The sequence below is a fragment of the Strix uralensis genome, chromosome Z, assembly GCF_047716275.1.
Source record: "Strix uralensis isolate ZFMK-TIS-50842 chromosome Z, bStrUra1, whole genome shotgun sequence".
NCBI classification, from domain to species: domain Eukaryota; kingdom Metazoa; phylum Chordata; class Aves; order Strigiformes; family Strigidae; genus Strix; species Strix uralensis.
Genome location: NC_134012.1, coordinates 23,630,591 through 23,655,082, shown reverse-complemented (window position 1 = coordinate 23,655,082; position 24,492 = coordinate 23,630,591). Strand labels below are relative to the sequence as shown.

Sequence of the window (24,492 nt, the reverse complement as noted above, 5' to 3'; positions counted from 1 at the left end):
ACTTCCAGCACAGCCTTGAGGGATAGTCTACTGAAGGTATGCAGAAAACTTTACTTGGCACTTGTTTAATTCTTTAAACTCTGCCTATATAGACTTTAGCTTATGATGTGACTTGCTGAGCCACCTTCAAGATTTTGCAGTGACACCTGTGTATGCCCAACTTTGAGATGAGCAAGCTCAAATTTTGAAGCTTCTGAAAATACAGATTGTCCAAAGAAAAGTTGACATGACATTTGGATTAGTTCTTGTTACAAGCGAAGTTCTGTGGTTTAGTACAAGTTCTTCTTCTTTCAGAGTTCCTCTTTTTCATTTGTATTTGAATCAAAACTGTCATTTATATAGTAGTGTGAATTAATGTAACAGTAAGATAGAGGGCAACATAGTCTTCACTGCAATGTATTAGATCTTAAATAGGATTAACATCTAGAAAAATGGATGGGGAATGAGGGGGTGAAGTATTAGACATAGTAGGGCTGCTGGTAGAAGTGAACTCAAGGTGTTATAGGGTAAATAAAAATATCAGAACTGTTCCCAGAAACTGTTTAATCAAAAACTATTGGTATCATGAAAGTGACCACATTTTAGAAATAACATGTGGTTCTAGGAGACTGTAATTTTTGTTTTCAGATTGAGTAATAAACCCAAGGTGGTTATACATATGAGCTGTGGCTTGGCAGCTGACGTAGTGTAATGTTAGTCTTCCCTCAAGAATCATAACTAGTTTAATGACAACTTAATATGGTTAATAGCAAAGCGATAGCATCTTGTATTACAGCATATGTGCCTTGTGCAACTGACTTGGTACACTTGATTTTACTAAAGTGCCAAACAACTTAAGTTTTTGTGGAATACTCCTCATTATTTACAGGAAGTAAGTGAAGAATTGAATGGAAGTGGTCTTTAACAATTAAACTACAAAAAATTCTGTAAGCTATTTCTAACATCTAATGTGCATTTTTAGACAAAGCAAAGTTATTATTCAAGTATAAGGTATATGGATTCTCACCATAAGAGTTAGTGCCTTATGATCATTCTGCAGAATAGGAGTTGGAGTACTTTAAAATGCACTTCAAATCACTCCTGAATATTTGCATTAAAATAACTAATGTTCCAAATTTTTGTTTAGAATCAGAAGGAAGGTGAACTGGATTAAATTCCACTTGTCCTATAATATAATTTGCTGGTAAAAAACTCCTAAGAAAGCAATAAAATAGTTCCATTTCTCCTCCCTGAAGGACCCAAAGAATGGTGGCATAGTATAAAAAAATAGCAGAGACCTGTCTCCAGAGACAAGCATACTAAAATATCCTGTCTGGGCCCCACTGGGATTAGCACTTGAAATTCTGCTGTCCCTGACTGAGGCTGATCTTGTTGTATTTCTGACAAAAACTAACAGCTACACCACATAAAAGCCATCCTTGTGATATTGCCAGTTTTAAGTTCCTCAACACAGTGCGTGGGTACAGCATGGCTAATAACATTTTCACCCAGGCCCAGACACTGCCATATCTCAACACTTCACAGTCTTCAATGTAGTGAAATTTCACAGCATCCCATTAAGGCAGAGAAGTGCTATCATTGTTATATTCAAAATGAGGAAGTGAGGTAGAAGCACATGAAGTGGCTGCCTACAATGTGGAAGCCCAAACAGTTCCTCAGAAACAAACATTTTGTGATGTGGATGTGGCTCATCACTGTTATCACATGTGCACTTTTCATCTGCACAGAGGACAAGTCATGAACAGAAAAGCTACCAGGCGGGTAACTCTGCTTCTCAGCTGCAGGGAGCCCCATTAAAAATTCATACACACATAGAGTGCTTCTGTGCCCAGGGTGGGAACAATTATGGACCCAAAACCTCCTATATTACATCCCATCAGTTAACACTTTGCCTAGCAATGACCTAGCAATGACCTTTTCCCATCATGAGGAAATCATCTGCTGCCCCGTAAGTGTGCATATTGGCACTGGGAGCTGTTAGGTATGGAGGCAAGTTCTTTTTGTTTTATAGACCAGGTTGTTTTGCAGAGTGTAGACCGAGCCAAAGAAAGATTACCTGCCATTGCTTTATGGCTGTCTTTGTGCTGGTGCACCGATACAGGATGGGAGGGAAATGCCATGGCATTACATAGCAGAAGCATGACTGTTCCCATTAGAGAGGTATCTTTTACTGATTCCTTGTACAAGCAGCATTCTGACAGTGTTTTTGGAGGGCATTAAAAACATAAGAACACAAATGCTGTGTCTTCCTTTCTCTTTTTCAATTTTCTGCAACATTTTGGTAACTCAATCTCAACTAAGGCACAGTTTTCCAGTGAGGATTAGCCAAGTCACTGATTTGCAGCAGGAGCACCCTGGCAGAGGCAGCCAGGGCAATCAATATGTCTTAAACCACAGTGGCCAGAGATGTCCTTACACAGCAGAAAATGTAAATATCCCATTTTACCAGGACAAGATCTACCTTTTCATTTTATACCCAAAACAGGATAACAAATTACAAGCCAGGAGCCGTTTGGCAAACACTGATCCATTAAAAAGGAAAAGTGAGCAGCCCCGCCAGGTGGACAAAGGGAGACTATTTGGTACCCCGTTAGTCTCTCTGCACTGTTTCTCAGATCCCTCATAGCTGAAGGCACCAAGACAGAAGGGAAAAGCAGAAAAGCTGAAATGCTAGCTTCCAATGCTCATTCTCCAAATGTTTATTTAGAGAATGAATATACTTCCCATTGTAATTCTAAGCAAAGTTGGGCACCCAGCAGTGACTTGTAGAAACCCAAAAATTAAAGATCTAGCTCAGATTCAGGGAAGAAAGATTCATAGTCCCATTCCACTTAGGTTGCACTGAACAAGCCTCTGCTTGTGTCTCCATCTGTTTATTTCCATTACGTATATACAAAGCCTTAGGCCAGGCACGGTCTCTCAACTGTATTTGCATTATGCAGGAAATATCTCTGCTCATAAAGTCTACTAGTTTTGAAAGTGTAGGCTTTAGAGTAGCACTGAAAATGTCATATGACCATCCCTGTTTTCCAAACAAAAAAAAATATTCTATCTGAACTCAAGTATTCACCCCTTTCTGCTAAACATCAGGAAGCAAACTTAGCCCTGACAGAAACATGTGAACATCTCATTGACTTCAGCTGCTATTCAGCTTAGCTATGTCAAAGCTGAATTAGGCCTTGGGTTTCAAACTGTCTTGTCTGCTCTTGCCATCTGTCTTTTTTTACTAACCTAATTCCTTATTAAATAGGGTGTCTGCAGTGAATGTGAACTTATTCTGCTGATCCTTTCTCTGCAACAAACATCGCTAGAGGCTAAAATTCCTGAAAGTTATGACTACTTTGACTGCCTCTGCTTCTGGATACTATGTGAGGTTCTTTTAAGGTGGCCTGAAGTTCAGACTATTAATGTCTAAATTCCTGAGCATTCAGTCCTTTTGCAGTGACAACTTAGACATTCAAAACTACTAAGCCGTTTAGCAAATCATAACTTCTGACAGTACACACATTCATTATCCATCCTCTTTAGAGGTCTCTGAACTGGTAGTGCTAAATGTTGTTGTTCATATACCATGTAGATGACGATGGTGTTATACAGGAAAAAAAAAAAAAAAAGAAAACCAGACAGAGAAATGTGTCCATGTTAACAAACCAATGGAAAACAGATCCAGAAAACATATGAAAGAGACAAGGCAGAGATGTGTCCAATGACATCCCTAATTTAGTGATTGTGGATGCTGGAGGAAGTACAGGGGAAGGTCTGAAGATACAGGCTGGGTGCAGGTGTTCTCCCTATGTGAAGTGTCTTACTGCTACTGTCAAAGACAATTGCTCTGGTCCAGTGGGGCATTTCTTGTGTTCTTAGAAACTGTCTTTTACTGAACTAGAAGACGCACTGCTGTTCTCAGAATGTGAAAAATCCAAACAACCTACCTGCACAGTTAAAATAAATTAAGCATGACTGTTATTTTTATCAGTGCAGGTTGTGAAGAGAATGTTTGAATAGCCTGAATAAAAGAAGAAGTAGCTATGAACTTCGTTTAAACTCAGACTGAACTATTCATAAATTGAGAGCTGCTGAGGATCAAGTTATTTGGTTGTCATTTAAATAAAATAAAATAAATAAAAAAACCACCACCGAAAAACACCTCTCATCTATTCATTATGTCTCTGCAATTTCATGTTCTAGGCAAGACTTGGCATGAAAGCACAGTGGTTCTTTCAAAAAGAGGCTTTCTAATACATTTCTAATTTTGAGAAATTTCACAAGAATCTTAGTTTGCTAGATTTCACTAGGAAAGGTTTAAACATGCAGCCTGACATTTGGGGACTTACTCTTAAACCTTTTGAAATTTCTTGATCTTTGTTTGTTTTCAGAGCTGGAATCTCTCTACAGGGCAGGCTGCCTCTTTAAAATGTTATAGTTTAAAATCTTATAAAAGTAATAACTCTAGCACAGAAGCATTAAGTATTTGAGTTGCAGGTAATAGGAAAATTAATTGAAGCCCTGATGTAATTTTATGCTTTCTTCATGCTCTATTCCACTGGTATTATGGGCTTATTGTCAAAATGAGAGCTATGAAAAATGTGTATTGGAACCCTGGTACAGGCTCTATGCTGCTTTTTCTCAAGAGGGTAGCTAATTCTCTCAGGATGACACTTTACTTAATCAACACTCATGCTAAGGAGGAGCGAAGGGAACCAAAGAAGTAGGACACATAAAGGGAGAAGCACATGCACTACAAAAGCCACATTTTAAAAGGAGGTCAGTTTTGTTTATCAGAGCTTTAGCATGCCCCCGTCTAGGCTCAGGGCTCAAGCTCTGCAAAAACTCCCCGGTCAAATATACTGTCCATGCATCAGCTTCCACTTTGGTGTAGCCTGCACAGATGGACTGTCTCATCAGGCAGGGAAACCTGTCACATCATGGGACTGCCTTGCACGTGAGTTCTGCCCCAGCAAGTAATGAAGGTGCTGTAAGTTAAAATCATGAGGCTCTGAAAGCCCGAATGCAAACATATCTACCAAAGGTGAAGCATCAGCCTTAGTTGTTCTTTGACGCACTGTGGAATGCAAGTGCTTAAAGACATTCATTGTGTCAGGATTCTGTGACTCTATGAATGTTTTTAATTTCAAATTTAGACAACGCACATCACAGGACAGATACACAGCTGAGAGAGAACAAGTAGAACTGAGCTGATAATTTCCACAAGCCTGCAGAAGTCAACCAGCATTTTCTTACTGACTTTGGATTGTGCCGTAGCTGTTTGTTCTACTCTTGAAGAGCCACGTTTAGTATACCATGGACACAAGAGTCAGAGTTTTTGCATTGCATCAGCAGGGCATTCTTTAAGGAGCAGATGTTGTAACTTTGAAGAAGTGATTGAGAACAAAGCCAGAATCCCATCCCCTTGGGAATACATGGCTGGCCTGTGCTCATTTTGAAAGCGCAGAGAGAAAGCACCTCTTTAATCTCCTGTTATGTTTATTAATATGGAGGTTTGGTCAGGCTCCCAGGCAGAATCCAGGTTTTATGTTTCAGGATGCCATCTTTACACGAGTCCCCAGTGTGGGGACACTTTCCAGGCTAAGTTATATCCAGTTAGCCCATCTCTGTGCAGCAGGACTCAAAAAGCACACATGAAATGTAGCTTGTTATACTTCTCATAATGCCCTAAGTATTGTCTAGAAGTTGATGAATGTGGCATCACACATTAACTTGTGATCTTTCCTTAAACATCAAATCTTTCAGGTGCAAAATATAGACCAATATCATGAGACCGAAATCATAATTTAGAGGATCATAAAAAGATATCTTCCTCTATTAGAGAGCCAAACAATCCTTTACTGAACTCTTTCGAGCATATGGCTTGGATAAGAAACATCACTGGAGTTTTGGCTAGCAAGCCATGCTTCTCTTGAATGTTGTGGCTGGGAAATGAAACATTTCACTACCTATTTTAATTCTGGGGAGTTGATGTGTGAATAACTGGGGAGGATATACTGTATCTGGGTATTACGTTTGCCTGTGAGTTTGCTTTTTCTGGGAAAACAAATAGTACTTTGAAAGCAAACACTATAATTTTTCCTAATTATATGTCATTTTCTAAGATTGCCAACCTTATCCACAGAGGCCAGAGGCTGATGCATCTTCTCTAATTGAGCAGTAACTTTCTCTATAAGTACTCCCTCTAAAATGACTGAAACTGATTACCATGCAGCACAACTAGGTTTAGGTGAAGATAGGTGTCTTCATCCTTAAACATCTGGATCTTACCTCCTATGTCCTTTTGTTAAAAGTCAGATTATATTAACCTTACATCAAGCAGTGATTTTAATCTGACTACACGGTTACCAACCCTGTTCAGTGCTCTGGATCTCTTCTTGTAGATAATAGATCCACTCTCAACTTCAGGTGACCCAAACATCTGGCTGGAAAGGGTCCACTCCCCTGGATTGCATGGCTTTCCAGCAGTGTCGTGGCTCACACCATGATAACACCAGTTCACCTGAACCTTTTAACTCTCATACACCTATCTAGGGAAGAGCAAGATTTGGCATCGCCGTTGAAGAGTTTACAGGATTTGCACTAACATGTGTGTCTAGTACAAATGCAGGGTTGAGGTAGGTTCATTCATACTGGCACTTTTTCCCTCAACAGAATATAGTGACAAGGCATTAATTAATACCATCTTCTGTCAAGCAAAACTGGCAGTTTTAGCTTTGCAGTAAAGTGTTGATACAAATTTGTCTGATAGAAAAATTGCACATTCCTTCAAAGCAACTGACATTACAATCTTAACTCAGAAGTATGCAAAACTGGAGGTCAAACATTAGGCCAGTCAAGACAGTTTGGGCTAGGTCTGCCTCACTGCAGTTTGGTCCTTAACAACTGCAATCTAATCAGGCAGATGAGCCCACTCTCAGTCTACTCAGGGGTCCTGCTGTTGCCTTGTCAAGGACAGAGATACCTCTTCAGGGTCTTATGCTGTGAACCCCCACTGTTTTATTTGTTTAACTCCTGGGTTAACTGTGAAAATCTTGCAATATGGCATTTTTAGCAGTGTGGAGGGAGACTTATCAGAAGAAACTATACCTATTTATTACTAAATCCACTAGGTGGATGTATGCAGTTCAGTCATTTCTACTGCAGCTTCAGTGAGCCAGCCATTTATTGTCAGACCTCCAAATGCAAACCAGATCCAAAATGTCACCCCTGAAGGAGACCATGAGGAGGAAAATTGACAGTGATAGGTCCTTTTATATGCACTCTATTACCTGCAGCTAAATGTCAGTAGAATATGATTGTCCCTTTTCCTCCACAGTAATGCAACCTGACACATATAAGGATTTAGTCTGTTGAGCCATACTGGTTGCTCACCACAGGGAAAAGCAAAAAAGAATAATTGTAAGAGTCCTATAAAGACATAGTTTGCTGAAAAATGGAGATTGCTTTCCTCTCAAACCCATCAGGTGCACTGCAGAGGCATGGCCATTTACTTCAGCAGTAGTATCCACTAATGGGGAATGTCCTGCCTGCTGCTAAAAGTCACAGAAGGGGAAATTAGGTTTAACTGGATGCATACCGCTTTTGTCTGTTGGAGATGCATCCATAGCATCTTCCTCATATGCACGTAGCACTCCTAACTGTTGGTACATGCAGCTCCAGGTAACAGAAGGGATCATAAAATTATGCCTTGTCTGCTTCAGTGTGCGCAAGACTAGCATGATGAAGACAGGAGATAAACTGCAGTTAAGGAAATTGGACACATCTCTTGCAGTCCTCTCTGTTGGCTCTGCTGAGAGGGTTAGGAGCTAATCTTTGTGATATTTACACACATGCATTTCTTGGGGGCAAGAAATCCTCTGGGCAGATGCAGTGAGATGACCACCACAAGCTACTTGTCTCCCTCACTGCATTACAGACATGTACTTTCAGCATTGTTTGTGTAACTGATGGTTTTTCTTTCTCCTAGTAGAGAATGGCTATCAGTAGCAGATAATCTTTCTGCTACCTTCTGCCTGCTTTCTGTGGTTGAGCTTAAGATGTCATGATTAAAAAGAATTTGCATGAGTCACTTGTGCTTCCCTTCTTTATATCATACAAGGAGTTCTCTGCTATTTTTAAACCATTGTGCAAGGCAATGAATTCATTGTTTGGCTGCACTGCTGCCACATACAGGAACTAACTCTAGACAAAGCTAGCAGTCTATCTGCTCTTTTAACGATAGAACATCACACTTCTTACCTGGCGTTTCCAAATAAGGGAATGCACTCCAAGGCAAATTATTACAAGAGAAACAAAATTCACAGTTTTTCCCTTCCTCATACCACCCAATTCATGTCAGAGTTTTAGCTTACTTCCTGCAGACCTTTCTTCCTCCAAAAATTTCAGTGTTTCTCTCACAATTTCATCATAAACTGTTCACTGGGAACAAGACTGGTGAGATTGGAAGCAATTTTCTAAGCAACATTGTAATCTCATTCTCTTAGAATAACTTTAACCTTAGGGCTCGTCTATACTTAAGGTTTCATTGCAAAATATATGTAGATTATAGTTCTGAGGGCTTTTTGCTTGCTTCATGGCAGAAATGGTGAACTTCATAGCATGCTTGCAACTATTTTATGCTACTGCAACTAACTATTGAAAGGGTTTTGCCCACAGAGTTAAATCTGTCAGAAAATGCATGCACAATCTGAACCACTAGTTCATCACTGCTGGTCACCAGGAATGATGTTGGTAGGTAGAAATTCCTCATTAAAACAAATAAGGGACAAAGTTTGAGACTGGTGTTGCACGACTTTGTAGGGAATGGCTGAAGACATAGTTGTTCTCCCAAGCTGCCATCACTTCTCACACAACTGAAGCATGCAAAAGCTATGTCAAGAATATAGCTAGACTGGGCTAGTTCAGATCACTCCTGAAAGCCTGACTGAGCTGAAAAGAGCTAATCCATCTCAGTGATGGAGATCTGCAGTGGCTTTAACTACACCACCTGCAACCAGCAATGCAAGTCTGTATGAATGTTTTCCAAAATGGCACCAAACTACATCTGCAACTAAAACACGCATCTGAATTTTGGAGACTGAGCCTTTGACACCTATTCTTAGTACAGATGCAGCACAGTGCTTCTGGCATGGTCGCAATCCAACCAGTACCCTCTGAGAAATGACACCAGCCAAGGCTCCTTTTCAGTGGGGCATAAAGTGGGTGTGACTTCTCTCCTACTAGCTCTAGTAGGGACACTTTGCCTTATTTGTATTTAAGTCCAAAATACATCACAGTGTGAAAGCTGAAAAAAATAATCATTTGAAAGAGAAAAGCAAATCAGCAAAAGAGAATTGTGCCATTAGCTCTATAACCTGTGCATACACCCCAGTGAATAACACCGCTATCAGATGCAGAAAAACAGATTAAATGAGCTAGCACTCTTAAGACAATTGCTATCAGAGAGACACTCACATCACAAGAGAAGTGACACCTACAGCACTCTTCACAATAATTTTTCTAAGACTGAAAATTCTACGGAAACTGAGACTAAAATCTTTTCTTAACTCTTAGAAGTGAGCATTCAAAGCATAGTTAAAAGAGTAAGAAAGTTTCCTTACTATTGTTTCAAAATATAGCAAGGATGCAGTGCCTAAACATAGCTTATATTAATGAAAAGTAAGTGCAAAAAAACCATAAATGAGTGGCTTTCTTCACCACTTAAGTTACGCCTTTGTCTTCGTACTGATATGTGACCTCTTCCAGTACGAACTCTGTGAGGTCACCAAGCCATTTTAATAAATAATATTGAATAATTCAATAAATAAACACGTCAGCACTCTTGCTGAAAGTCCTTTTTTCCTAGACTGTGTCTCTTTTTTTCTCTTCCTCTCCTTCTTTGAGGATTTTATTTTTCTGAATGACCTTCTATTATTCACAGGAATAACTGTTGAAAAACTCTGCTTTGTAGTTTAACATGGCATCTGTCTGCTGGCTCAGCTGGGCATTGCCAAGACAGCAACACGAGGACATAGTTTGGCTTTCATTTTTAATGACAAGTCATATGTAGCTGAAAGAAAGCAGACTGAGAAACAGCAGGATTCCCTGTGGTTCAAGTCAAGTGAAAATAGTTGCTCTAATAAATTGCTTCCTTGGCCTGTTCAAGACCAAATGGACCAGTTTAGTGATGATCCAGGATTTATGTATTTGGAACTGGCCTGTTCCCTTCCAATTTGAACAGGGCAGGACACACTCTTGTGTGCAACAGACTGACTGGCAGATCTGAGATGGCTGCACCCTCCAGCAGGCAGAGAGGGACAAACTGGGAGCAGTAACATGTCCTTTAAGTGCATGGGTGCAATCTCCCTTGGCTCTGAAAAGCACAAAAAGTGCTCCCGCAAACAACCTCAGTGAAAGAGGATAATAAATCTTAAACTGCTCCAGCTGCCATGCAAGCGAACATTTGACTATGCCCTAACCTTTCATAGCAGGTATAAATGACTATCATGTGAGAAGTGAAGAAGGCTTGATTTAGTGTGATTTGATCACTGCAGGAGTTTTTCTGGTGAATACTCATAAGCACTTTATCTACCTTTTCCTCTGAGGAGAAAAATCTTTGCCCTAAAAGTGTTCCCTGATTCAGGTCATCTTATGCTACAACCTGCCCCTTTACTGCACCAGTTTCTTTTGCAAGAGGATGTAGGTTGACAGGCTTCAGATGGATACAGCCTACCCCAGTGGTAATGGTTGTACAGGGCTTGGAGTTGTTTTCTACCAGCTTAACAACACAGCAATGAGAGTCTATATGCTGAAAATACAAAGCACTCTGTTTCTAAAACAACAAGCAAAATTAAGACCCTAAGTCCATGGTTTCTGGGTAATCTTTGCATTTGTGAAGAATTTTCTAAAAGAGTTGGGGGCCCCTGTAGAAAGTACACATATTTTGGTAGCTGAATTGCACCTTAGTTTCCTTTCTTTGTCCAGATCCTATAGAAGTAGAGCAGAAATCCAAAAGGGCTGACAGACTGAGATGGATGGAGCAAGAACTCTTGAGATGAGTTTACTGCCCCAGATCACTGCTAACCAACACAGAGGTGCTTCCTCCACAGTCACAGCACAGCCCACAAAGAACTTTGATTCAGGAACTAACTGCTAAAGTCTCCCCTTTTTAAGAGCAACGAGTGGGTGTGCACAGCAGTTTTCCAGATCCCTCACTAGTACCTCTATTTTTCATCCATATTCTTCACTTTCACTGTCAACTACATCACCAGGAACTGGGCATCTCCCTTTTTCACTTAAATTTCATCCTTCCTGTCTTGACAACATTCATTCCTTTCTCTCCTGGCTGATATAGGTGATCTGAGAGCCTAAATTCCCTCTTATTATCCGCACCTTGATTTCTCTCCCAAGTCTGCATGGATACGTCTCTTAAGGAAAAAGACTGTTAGCTCAGCTTCATTCCTGTTGTATTGTCCTGTCCTCTTTATTGTTAAACTCCTGTCATCCATCAAACCCTATTCACAGTTGAAATCAACAGCAAATAAAAGGAAACAAATAAGTCAGCACAGTGCTACACAGAAGTGGAGCTAGCATGCACAGAGATGGATGAAAAGCCACTGAGCCCCAATAGTGCTGATGGAGCTGCCCTGCAGCTGTTCTGGTTGAGTTACTTTATCACTGCTGTACAGACAATGATAGAACTTTCAGAACTAATGGCAGCATGAACTGGTACTATGTGCAGCCTTTACAACATGCCCATGGATGTGAATGTGCTTGGGATTTTTTTTTTTTTTTTAATCCAAGGGTGATTATAAAGTTGCCAGGTCCTTCATGCAGATCAAGTCCATGCTGTGGCAGATATGGCCTGTCACCAAATACAGAGTGTGGAGATGAAGTCTACTCAGGCTTATGGTACCTAAAAGTTTGTGATATTTGGGAGAAATCTATCCTTTTCTTATGGTTTTAATTTCTAGGCCTTGGACTTCCATTAACTTTTTCCTAGTTAAGTGTATATATTACTGCTGTAATGATCTCTTCTTAATCTTTCATGTGTTGCCATATCAGTGGTGAATATCACTTACAGTGACAACTTAAGTCAATACCGGTGACTGCCAAGAGCTATGCAGAATGTTAGCTGTGGCACAGGTGTGAAATTAGGCTACCCACATCTCTGTTTAGCATCCCAGTCACCAACTGTCCTTTCTTGGTGGTCATAGACTGCATTGGCAGAGAACATAGTATGTTTTTTAGTGAAATCATACCTTTTTCTTCAACCACACCTGCAACTAGTTCAGATGTGGACTGATTCACACTATGTGATGAGACTGTTGAGTCACAAGCAGGAGTCCTTCTAGAGGAAACCAAACCAGAAACTCTTCTCAGGGTCACATGAAATACTTTTCAAACCCTAGTGGAAACACAAATATTCAAATCAAGTATTATTCCTTCTGACACTGTGGTAACATTCAGTCCAGGGAACCAGACTAAATCTAATCTGACATTAAATCCTGGAAATACAATATAGATCTAGAGATGGGAGCAGCACCAACTGCTCCCATCCTCTGATCCACTCCTACTGCACAGCTACTTGCTAATGCAAACCGAGGCATCCACACAAGGACAACACGCTGAAGGCTTCGCAGTTCCAAATACATTGCAGGAAAATATGGACAGAGACCTGAGTATGAAGGGATGCTTTAGTCAAATTGTAAAAAAAGACACACATCTCTATTTTACATCTGTCTTTGAATAGCAGGAGAGCACATAGATATCAGTAGACAATCAGAGGCCCACTATGCTAAAATGCTCTACAGATGTGTAACAAGGAAGTCCTTGTGTCCTGAAATTAGCATGAGTAACACTATCAAAGTGAGCTGGAAATAAAAAAAAAAAAACAACCAACCAGCCAACCAACCAAAAAAAACAGCAGAAAAAAAAAAGGGGGGGGGACAGAATAAACTAGATGCCGTTTCTGCAGCAACGCTGTAGGGAAAACCCAGCAGAGATGAACGCAAAAGAGGGATCAATCCTGTGGTAAAGTCACAGGATTACACTTCTGGCTTTGTGGACTTCTCCAGAGTGCTGAGAGCATAGCAAGAAAAAAAGGTCCCAATTTTACTATGACGCACTTCCACTGGTTTTAATGAAGTCTCCACACTTTGCTGGGGGCTACCTATTGGCTCTGTGGACTACATGGACACCATAGGTTAGCATGTGGGAAGAAGAGCAGTCAGCTCCAAATAACCTGTGCTGGAAAAAGTTAAAAGCACCTACAGAATTTTGGCACATGAGTGGCACTGACACTTTTTAATGTAACTTCCCCCAAGGCAAAAGATCTGAGGCTGTCAAAAAGCAGGAAATCCATTGTTAGAAAGATACAGGTGTAGTCAGTGCTCCATGTACCCATAGGTAGACTACAGCTCAAGCTGGCACTGTAAGCACATGCCACTGTCTGCTGGAGCAACGAATAAGCAAAGGGCATCTTTGACGCACAGATCCTTTTGCATAAGTAATCATAACACAACTGTGGAGCATACACAAACAGTGGTGGTTTGAAGAGACACGCTCAAGATCATAGAGTGAACTAGCAGCAGAGGGCATGAATATCTGTCCTTGTATTGACCAAGAACTGCAGAGCCATTTCAAACTGTATTATTACATGGGCCATATTTCAGATTTAGGAGGTGCACACAGTGCTGTGGTAGCACACGGAAGGTTATTCAATGCATTCTCAGTGTGAACATGTACATTCAACAGTGTTACTAGAGATGATATATAAATCCTTATACATCCTTATCTTCTACAGAGGAGATCGTGTAGCCCCTATAATTTAATTTCACAGTGTACTGGGTCTGGCAGTCAAACCACCACACACAGTTAAGAAAATATTCACTGATTTAATCTGACTCTAATTCATCATTATTTATTGTAATTATTGCCATTGTTAAGGAAATTCCAGAAGCAATCAAGCAGCTGTCTGTGGCTAGCTGTGCTTAAGCAAGATTGTCCCTGGAGGTGAAATCGGTGGATATGTTCTTACTCTCTTCAAGGTTTAATCCTGATGTAGAAATAAAAGTGCAGAGGTTCTTCTGCCAGACAGGACTGACAGGCTGCCTGCACCTTGTGAGCTGTGCCTGCAACCTGACCTCACCCGATAAGTAGTGGTGACTTCTGCCTGGCTGACAAACAGTGCTCGCTAATGAGATTCTCTTAGTTAGGGTCCAAGATTCTCTGAGTTACCCTTTCCTTGGGATACATAGAAGTGCTGAAAAGTCCTTTGGCTTCTCCCCAAGACAGGACAAGCTCATCCCAAGGATGGTGTGAGCCCAGTCACACCTTCAGCACCGCAACACAGGCAAGCACAGAGCAACCAGTGTCTGAGGGGTTCCCTGGGGGTGGCAAGGCTGGACCTGACAGCCAGGGCCATCCCATCACCCCATCAGGGATCAGGGCAGCCTCAGCCCCGGGTACTGGGCACTACCCAAGGGACAGGGATCACCACTGCAGGGCTGAAATTGAATAAGTCCTTCCTGAGCCACAGCGTGCTGTGTTAACTCTCTAAACACTCGCTGCATCTTCTCCCAGTGGTGGCTGCCTCTCCACAGCACGCAGAGCCGTCTCCAGCTGGCAAAGATGTTTTCCAGTTTTTGTACCCTTTCTGCTTTCTTTAACAACACTGACAAGATAGCAGGCTGGCAACAGAGTGTGGCTGGTAGGAATAAATCCAAGCAAAGCAAAGCAACCTCTCAGCCATGCATATTCTCCCATAGGCAATAAAATGTCTTTGGTTTTGTAGGCACAGGAGGATCAGATATGCTGCCAAAGGACCCGCCGGGACCATGCTTCTGTGAAAGTGCAAAAGCCGAGGAGGGTGCAGGGGTAAGTCTCCTCCCACCACATCTTTGTGGGAAGCACAGGGATCCGCACTGCACTCAAACATAATGCCACATGGCACCTCATGCTCAGTGGGATGGGCCACTTCTTCAGTTGCGAGGAGATTGTCGTGGTGGGAGTAGTTTGCACAGCAGATCCTGTTGGTGTAGACTGCATTTGCTTGACTACTGCAGCATCTCCTCCTAAATGTTTGAAAGCCTGGTGCAATGGTTGGGATTATGTGGACCTTCAATAAAACTGCATCTCCTGGGGGGTCTTGTTAAATAATCCTGGCAGCTCACTGCAAGATGGTGTCAAACTAATGCTCAATCCTTCCTCACAATCAGTCAAACCCCCACACATCTTCCCTTGCACCTTCTCTTCTCAGTCCCTCCTGCAGTTCCTGCTACCCCACCTCCTCTCACCTGCTGGAAACCCGTGCATGAGTAGCTCATGAGCATGAGGAGGGCAAGCATCTGAGAAGTATTCATTGCCCTCACCTGGTGCACTTGGGTGGCACGTGGAAACATGCTGTTTTGCTGGAACAGGCATGATGGGCATATTCCTTTTTCTTTGTCGTTCTTGGTGTGATTGTGTGCAGCCATGTGTTTTTAACAGCAGCAACTTATAATTCATCGGTAAGATGTTGGGAGTGAAAAGGGAGTGAATGGGCAAGTGAATTCCTACAGGGACAAGACATTCTTCTTCAGGACTGCTGACACTGCTGAGTGTGAAATATGTATGTCTAAAGACAAAACCAACCATGTTAAAAAATAAAGACCTCTCCAACAATTTTTTATGAAAAATTGGATTTTTAAATAAAGATGCAAACTTGGATATACATAGGCCATATTAATGCCTAAATTTACTTTAATCTTTTACATTTATTTAAATTAAATTAAAATAGTAATCAAGGCTGTTAAACAGGTTCAGATGAAACTGATGAAGCATATTTCAAACTTCTGCTATAAAAGCAGTGGAATTTTTTCTTAAATTACAGTTAGTTAAATTTAGTCCAATAACTAACTCTTTTACTTAAAGAAGCATTTAAAGATAAAAATGCAGCAAGTTTCTATCTTCTTCTGGTCTATGAGTAAAAACCAGTGTCAGAAGCTCAGATCAGCTAGCTTTAAGATCTTAAAGGTCATGGTGAATAATCAGCTAAAATCAGCACCTGCAAGAACTTTTTTTAACAAGGAAAATGTAAATGCAAAACATGTTTTGAAAACCTTTTCTTAGATTTTTCTTATCATATTTACTAGTTTAATTTACCATTTAAAAAACCACTAATAATTTCCTCAAAATCCAGATTTCACACAGTTTTTATTTAAGTGCTAATAAAATCCAAAAGGGGCTGGACTAATCTGATTTAAAACAAACAAACAAAAAAAAACCCCAAAACCCCACAACAAACAGATCTGCTAATAAACAGCAAATATGAACTGACTAAATGTGGTTAACAATTTAGAATGTACAATATAGCACAGAATTTCATACTCTTAGCTATGAAAACAATGACCAAATTTAAGGTTAAATCTATATAAAGCAGCAAATCAACATGTCCTCAGGGGTATCAGTCAGTGAGAATCCACCTTTGTTTAGGAAAATAATTTACAACACAAACAATAAAAGTAAGGTTCAAATACATAATGCAAAGCCATGAAAATGAAACTTTCCTGTTATGGTTAAGTCAGATATTTAAACCATTCTGATTGCAGCTGGAGCATGGAGTTACACAGGTGTTCCCAGATATTTTGCACTGGTTGCTATCAGTGCTCTGCTCAGTGCAGTATCGCTTTGTAGCAGCTCAAATATAGCAAGCAGGACCTGTAGGACTTCTGGGAACACTCTGAGCTAGAGTTTAATCAGTCCCTAACTTTCTCTGGCTTAAGTTAAGGTCATACTTAAGGAAGAGGGGAAAAAATGTTCAATGCAATTTGTTTTAATAACACAGTATTTCCAATGCTTGGTAGAGTAACACCACACAGAACAGTATCTGACTTAGCATTGTCTTCTCCCTGGTTTTAAAAAAGAGGTCTCGTTTTTTTAATAATGAGCCCCTGCTGAAGGAGAAGGTTTAATGGCAGATCTTTGTAACAGGGAGGCTGACTCAGCACTGCTACCAACGCACCATGAAGAGAATCAGCAAAATGCTAGCACAGGAAAGTCAGTAAAGTCCATGAGAGTATCTTTACCAGCATAGAAGAAAATTAATTTAGTCATAGCAAATGATGAAGCACTGAAATTTTTTTTAATAACTTCCTGACTATTAGTGGAAGGGAGAAGCCTGGTGTTTGAGGCAAAGACTATATGGAACAGCTGAATATAAACTCTTCTGAGCTTGAATTTGCTGAGAAAGACAAGCCCAAAACAATTGTCCCTTCTGCCTCTAAACAGTCAAATGGGCAATGTTATTTTCATATAAGAAAACCATCAATTTTAGATTAACTCTGAAAAGAATCTACACAGACCTAGGTGCAATATTTTTTTGATGATACCAAGAGAAAGTAGAATCTCAATTAATAGAAATCACAAAATAGAAATCCGCATATCGCTGTTATTTTCAATAGCCTACTTACTCCAGGTGGAGACCTGGGCCATCATAAAATTTCCTTTAACTTTAACAAGCTAGTAACAAGAAGCAACAAGCTACCCCTAAGCCCAGACTCTGCTCTTAACTGTATGGTTCAAGTCAATGGTAACTACATAGGTTTCAACAAAGCATAGAAAACTCTTATATCTAATAGGTAATGACATTCACAACCAATGAAGACAGGATATGGATCAGTAAATAAGTGTTACACTTGATACTAGCCATGAAGCAAAATAATACTCTCCCTTACAAGAAAGGAAAAATATGGTCTTCCCAAAGAGCCACTCCATGTAATGTACTCAGAAGTAGCCAAGCTGGACCTATTGTTGAACAAGCCAAAGTTTGTGAATGATCTTGGAGTTTTTTGTTTCTTCCTTCTTTTCTAAATAGCAAAATGCTGCCTCTTCATTGTTGCATTTAAAACACATCCTGTTATGCCTGCAGCTCTTTTTGGAGTGCAGGTTCAGAATACCATGTACACTGTTACTGAGTCTTTCTTGCAGCTATTGCTCAAAAAGGAGAATGTGTATGTGTGTGGGAGTAGCATAAACTGCAGCTGTTTTCCTTTATTTTTCCACCATCATAACTGCTGACTAGTAACAAGGAAGAAGACTTACATATACACCATTTGGTTTCTCTGCAACACTGCTGTACAGGACATGGGGAGATTATCTTGGTGAACAACTCCTATTTTCAACAAAACTTTTATGACCATAAAAGAATCAGCAGTAGGCTGAAAGAATTTGTCTTTCAGTGAAAAGGATGCTGCTATTTTGCTGGACAATTTTATTAGAGATGTAGAACTTCAGTTTGCTCTTTCATTGGTTTTATGAAAGATTGTATCACCAAAGAACCTCATTGAGCCCAGGAATTTCTGGAAAGATTAATTAATTTCATTAGGCAGCTGTTTAAAAACAAAAAAAATCCGAATGGATGCAGGATACAATCCCTTCCCCTCATCCTCCCCCTCACTCTGCTGCCATGAATGCATTGTGGCTGGAAACTTTACAGATAACTCAGAATCATAGAATCATAGAATGGTTTGGGTTGAAAGAGATGTTAAAGATCATGTAGTTCCAACCCCCTGTCATGGGCAGGGACACCTTCCACTAGCCCAGGTTGCTCAAAGCCCCGTCCAACCTGGCCTTGAACACTGCCAGGGAGGGGGCAGCCACAGCCTCTCTGGGCAACCAGTTCCGGTGTCTCACCACCCTCACAGGGAAGAATTTCTTCCTTATATCTAATCTGAATCTACCCTCTTTCAGTTTAAAACCGTTACCCCTCATCCTATCCCTACACCCCCTGATAAAGAGTCCCTCCCCATCTTTCCTGTAGCCCCCTTTAAGTACTGGAAGGCTGCTATAAGGTCTCCCCGGATCCTTCTTTTCTCCAGGCTGAACACCCCCAACTCTCTCAGCCTGTCCTCACAGGGGAGGTGCTCCAGCCCCCTGACCATCTTCGTGGCCTCCTCTGGATGTATTTGAGCAGATACATGTCCTTCTTATGTTGGGGGCCCCAGAACCGGACACAGTACTCCAGGTGGGGTCTCAAGAGAGTGGAGCAGAGGGGGAGAATCCCCTCCCTCAATCTGCTGGCCACAGTTCCCTTGATGCAGCCCAGGACATGGTTGACTTTCTGGGCTGTGAGCACACATTGCTGGCTCATATTCACTTTTCCATCCACCAATACCCCCAAGTCCTTCTCTGCAGGGCTGCTCTCAATCCACTCATCGCCCAGCCTGTGTTTGTGCTTGGGATTGGCCTGACCCATGAGCGCATCTTGCACTTGGCCTTGTTGAACTCCATGAGGTTTGCACGGGCCCACCTCTCAAGCTTGTCAAGGTCCCTCTGGATGGCACATCCCTTTCCTCCAGTGTGTCGACCGCACCACACACACAGCTTGGTGTCATCAGCAAACTTGCCGAGGGTGCACTCAGTCACAGTGTCCATGGCAGCAGCAAGATGTTAAACAGCGCTGGTCCCAACACCAACCCCTGAGAAATGCCGCTGCTCTCCATTTGGACATTGAGCCATTGACCGCAACTCTTTGAGTGTGACCATCCAGCCAATTCCTTAACCACTGAGTGGTCCATCTGTCAGATCAATGTCTCTCCAATTCAGAAACAAGGATGTTGTGCAGGATAGTGTCAAAAGCTTTTCAGATGACGTCAGTGGCTCTTCCTTTATCCACCAATGCTACAACCCCATCATAGAAGGCCACCAAATTTGTCAGACATGATTTCCCCTTAGTGAAGCCATGTTGCCTGTCACCAATTACCTCCTTATTTTCCATATGCCCTAGCACTGTTTCCAGGAAGATCCACTCCATGATCCTACCAGGCACAGAGGTGAGTCTGACTGGCCTGTAGTTCCTCAGGTCTTCCTTTTTTTTCCCTTTTTAAAAATGGGGCTTATGTTTCCCCTTTTCCAGTCAAAAGCTGACAGAGGCTTTGATATTTTCAGCACTCTGGAGTAGTTTAAAAGGGAGATACTCTTTCTGCACAGTACATGTATCTGAAGCTTGTGAGGCCAGGCAGCAAAAACCCCTGATCATCTTTCGAAGTGTAAGCCTGCATGACCTTATATCCCCTCTACCCTGACCCTTCAGGCAGTTTAGGACATATCTCACTGCTATACCAGCCATAGAGGGGTGCTGATGAAATTCAGAGTATGCAGTAAAAATCCAAGGCAAGGTACAAGGCAGTAAAATATTTATTTTCTGCAGCTGATGGTTTCCCCAATTGGCTGCTGCCAGCTCTCATCCCTGGTTTCCGAGGTCGCTCTCCATCCCTGGTCCTTGCCACAGCTCACTATGTGCTGAAGTCAGTGGAGCTGGGCTGAGTAACGGAAAGGAGGATTCATCTGAGCTACTGAGCTGCATGTCATAGCACACAGCTAAGAGTTCATTTTCAATTATAGTCTCTGCTAATTGCTCTGGAGTGCATCTTCTTATCATGACTGAGGCAGGTAATGTTCATCAGGAAAGCCAGAGGATCACCAGTCATTCAAAGTGATCAGAGACATTATGTTTGACCTCTGGCATTGTAATTTTATTTCTGTGGCTCTGCATGGAAGCTGTCAAAGCAAAGTAACACCTGTGTAAAACATGCCCACCTATCTTCGTATCCAAAGACAAATAAGATTGCCTGCTCAACAGTATGTGAGTTAGACATTAAAATGCACAGCAGTTTCATAGTGCAGAGCTGGATTTCCATAAAGAATACTGTGTATTTTTAATTAGCAGACCTACAATCAGCTTGTATTATCATCTCATTACAGTTTCATTTTGCCTGATTTCACTTCTGATGATCCGAAAATGCAGTGAAGCTGAGACCTCAGCTTATTGCAGGGACAGCCAGTCCTTCAGGCTGGCCACAGGTTTAGTCATTGGGCTTGTTCCCTTTCTAATTCAAGAAAGGGACACATCTAAGAAACTGTGATATTGTTTAAGGGGGGAAAAAAAATCATTGTCATATGAGAAAGAATGTCTTCTCTTATTATCTACTTGTCTCTGGCTTTCTGAAGACCTTCAGGTAGGTTTAGTTTTCTCACTTAATCATTTCTAGTATTGCCATCCACCCTGCAGCAAATGACACATCCCAGTTGGAGGCATTTAACACCAGGAACAAGTATCCAGCCTTGAATATAGGGAGGGCTCAGTAAAACACATGGAGGAGGCAGCTTAACGACTGAAGATTTGTATTTCAATGTGCAAAATTCAGAAGATTAAAAGGCATAAAGAATTAGCAGGACCGTTCATTAAGGCTGTAGCAACATAAGGGTGGAAATGTTAGGAGTATGGTGAGAGAGTCTTGCTGTTCTTCGATGTAGCAGGGATTTCAGTCCCTGGAGGCTGGCAGGGTTCCTCATGTAAGAGTAAAAGCAAAGACAGAAGGATTTATCTTCTCCGTAATTGTCAGAGCACACCTTGCAGCAACCCTCCAGGAAAAGATGGCATGAAAATAGGTGACTTTCTGCATTTAGTTAATGTTTGGAACTGGAGTAAGCACTTTGTTGGCTTTGCCTGGTAATTAAATGTAAAGGATTTAAGAGTAGTGACTTGTTTCTGAGGCTGCTACTTGTGAGCTGAAAAAGTTAGGAACATTTAAACATGAGCAGGTAAAATTTAAATGGTATTATTTTTAATAGTTATAGAAATAGTTTTGTGTGATACTATTTGTCAGCTTTTGATTCCCTTTCTCTTTCCTGGTATAAAATGTTTTGAGTAACATCCTTTTCTGCTCATCACACTTTCTTGCACCAGACCCTGCCCATTCCTCAGCTCTTTCAAAATCCAGCTGTCGCGCCATGTATTCATCACAAGGGTCTTTTTTTGCTGTGACTGCAATCTCTTCTAATCCAGATTCCTTTACCAGTTTCTACTTTCTACATAAATCCATGCAGGTGTTTCAAAAAAACAGCCTGTTTTGTATGCTGCTTTCACTCTCTCTCTCCCACTAGATCTCTTTACAAGATCTACCCAGACCTTTTGAAAGTCTCTGATCAGATTCCCTTCATATTTTGCCTCTGCTGCAAGTCTCAGGTTCCCACCCAGCTTAGTTTCTGCTAATTGTTCTTCTCATTTGCTGTCACTTTTACTTCAGTCTAGTCTCTCGTGTCTCCCACAGTTGCTTATCTATCTCCCTTGTCAGATGCTTTTTCCTGGGGTGACTCTGGCCACAGTTTTTCCTGCAGGGGCAAATGTCTCTGCTCCTCAACACTCATTATTGCTTACATTTTGATAACATCTACTGGCCAGATAAGAAATCATTATGTTGAATGGCATAAACTTACTAAAGGAAAGCCTGTCTCTAGCTGAGGTCTCAGTAAACACTTCGGATCCATCTAAGAGCCATGGCATAAAAAAAATTCCAGCTCTCTCTTCCATCACAGTTTTGATGATTAATGGCAACAAACTATTTCTGTGTTATCTTTGTTTTCACAACTGGAATTTATAGTTACATTTATAACTCAGTCCTTGCAAATACTGAGAAGTTGAATACTCAGTTAAATACACAGTGTTTGGTGTTTCTGTGTAGATATTTAAACATATCTGCACTGTCTATTTTGCGAATGGGCTACACAAACGATTTTACTAACTCTACAGGACTTTCTTTTAACTATAGAGCCTAATGTATTTAAGCTGCTGCAGGACAACACTGCTTTATTCTCCGTAGACAACTTTATTCTTTGTCTTGTCAATTTTATTGTTCTAGTGGTAGTGAATAAAACCCTGCATCTGTTCCTCAGGAAGGACTTAATCCAAAGCTCACTGAATGCATTGGAAGAGCCTTCATTGGGCTTTGGATCAAGCTCTTTAGTTCACAGACAAATGCTCTTTGTGAGAATATGCTATTCAAGTATGGTACAGAAGAGTTACAGAGGTTCCCTATTTCTAAAATAATGATTGCTCTTTAAATCTTTTTGCTATGCCTGTTTAGTTGGAGGAACAATACACAACTGTACATAATTGTTGAAGTACTGTAGTCTGTGATTATCTTGCCCCAGTAGTTGATATAAATGTTGAATATGTAATGCTGTGGTAACAAGTAGTGCTATATTTATATGGCTCTTCTATGCACACAGTAATTAATTCAGAAAATATATAGAGATACGCTCTCTGCCCCTCAATCAGGCAAGCTGGACACAGGAAAACCATCTTTCAGGACTGCCTTATGTTGATGTTATTGATGAAGCAGACTTGAAAGAGGGATTTGTAGAATAAAAGAGGGATACGATGAATGGGATTTTTTTCTGCACTTAGGAAAAGGAACAGACTGAAAGGAGACACAAAGTAGGGGAAAGAAACAGGGGCTATTGTGAAAGAGGGTACAAAGAGACTAAGATAAGGCAGGAGTAATCAAAGCAGAAACATTATCTGGAGTAAGACTGTAAAGAGCTTTAAGTGAAACCTTACAGCTCCAGATTTGCAATGACTGCATTTTCCACAAGAAGGAGGGAGAGCCATGAGTCAGTTATGCAGCAGTATCCTCGTGAGCTGCAATAAATAAAATTTCTTCCTTACAACATCACAGGTACTCAATACTTCTTTGGATTTCTTGTGAAGGGGAACTTACAGTTCCCGTGAACCAAAGAGAACACAATGCCAGTGAAACTTGGCTGGTTTTGCAACTGCAAAACAGAGTAACTTTTTCATGTGGGTGTAGATTACACAGTTACTACTGGGTATTACTCCTGTGACAGACTTGCTTGCAGTAAAATACACTACACTATGTGGTAAGTGCTGGCAGAGCTACACACGTAGTTTGTAAGCCGATGATGACTAAACCGTTCATGGAGCCAGTACTAAAATATTACTCACTCAAGGAGTCGCATTTAAATCAATGAGATTACCCATGTAGCTAGTTGACGATAGAAATCTTGCCAAGCTATTCCACCACATAATAGATGTGTGTAAATGAGCCTGTTAGTCAGCTGAATAACTTCAGAAAATAATTTTTAAGTTCATACTACATTAGTATTTGCACTCCCTAACCATAGCTGAGCTCCTGTTATATTCTCCAAACACCCACTAACAGGCAGTCCCTGTTCTAAAACTCATCAACTCATATAGACAAATAAGGGAAAGTGACTTCCCTTCAGTCACATCACATGTCATCAGCAACACCAGGAATAGAACAGGGATCTCCAGTCAGTTCCCTACCAGCAGCTCCCTGCCTCTGTGATACTCAACATTTTGACCCCATACTGAACATAAAGCATTTATGAATGTGATCTCCAAACTTCCCACAGCTCTTCTGTTAACTGGCTGATGGATCTCTGCAGTCATTAGTTTTATAAATGCACAGAGAATACACAGAACTACCATTTTCTTCTCACACACATTACCACAAGCTGGTGCATTCCCTCATCCAGCTCATCTGCATGTATTCTTCAGTCAGAGAAATAAGCAGAACCACAAGGAAAGAAAAATGAATCTAATCACAAAATTTCTGACAGCTAATCTAAGACACTTAAAAATCTGCATCCCAGGCAAAACTCATTTTTCATAGTCAATGAAATTCAGTGTGGAGGCTACCA

The 24,492-nt window shown here is 41.0% G+C and overlaps 1 protein-coding gene across 4 annotated transcripts in view; it reads left to right on the top strand.

The window, feature by feature from the left end:
* PALM2AKAP2 (PALM2 and AKAP2 fusion) overlaps positions 1-24,492 on the top strand; it is a 271,234-nt gene that overhangs the window by 141,880 nt on the left and 104,862 nt on the right. For all 4 annotated transcript variants that reach the window (XM_074855287.1, XM_074855286.1, XM_074855285.1 and 1 more), the window contains one exon: positions 14,783-14,865. In XM_074855287.1, the coding sequence (XP_074711388.1) occupies positions 14,783-14,865 (83 nt within the window). The remainder of the gene's footprint in view (positions 1-14,782; positions 14,866-24,492) is intronic.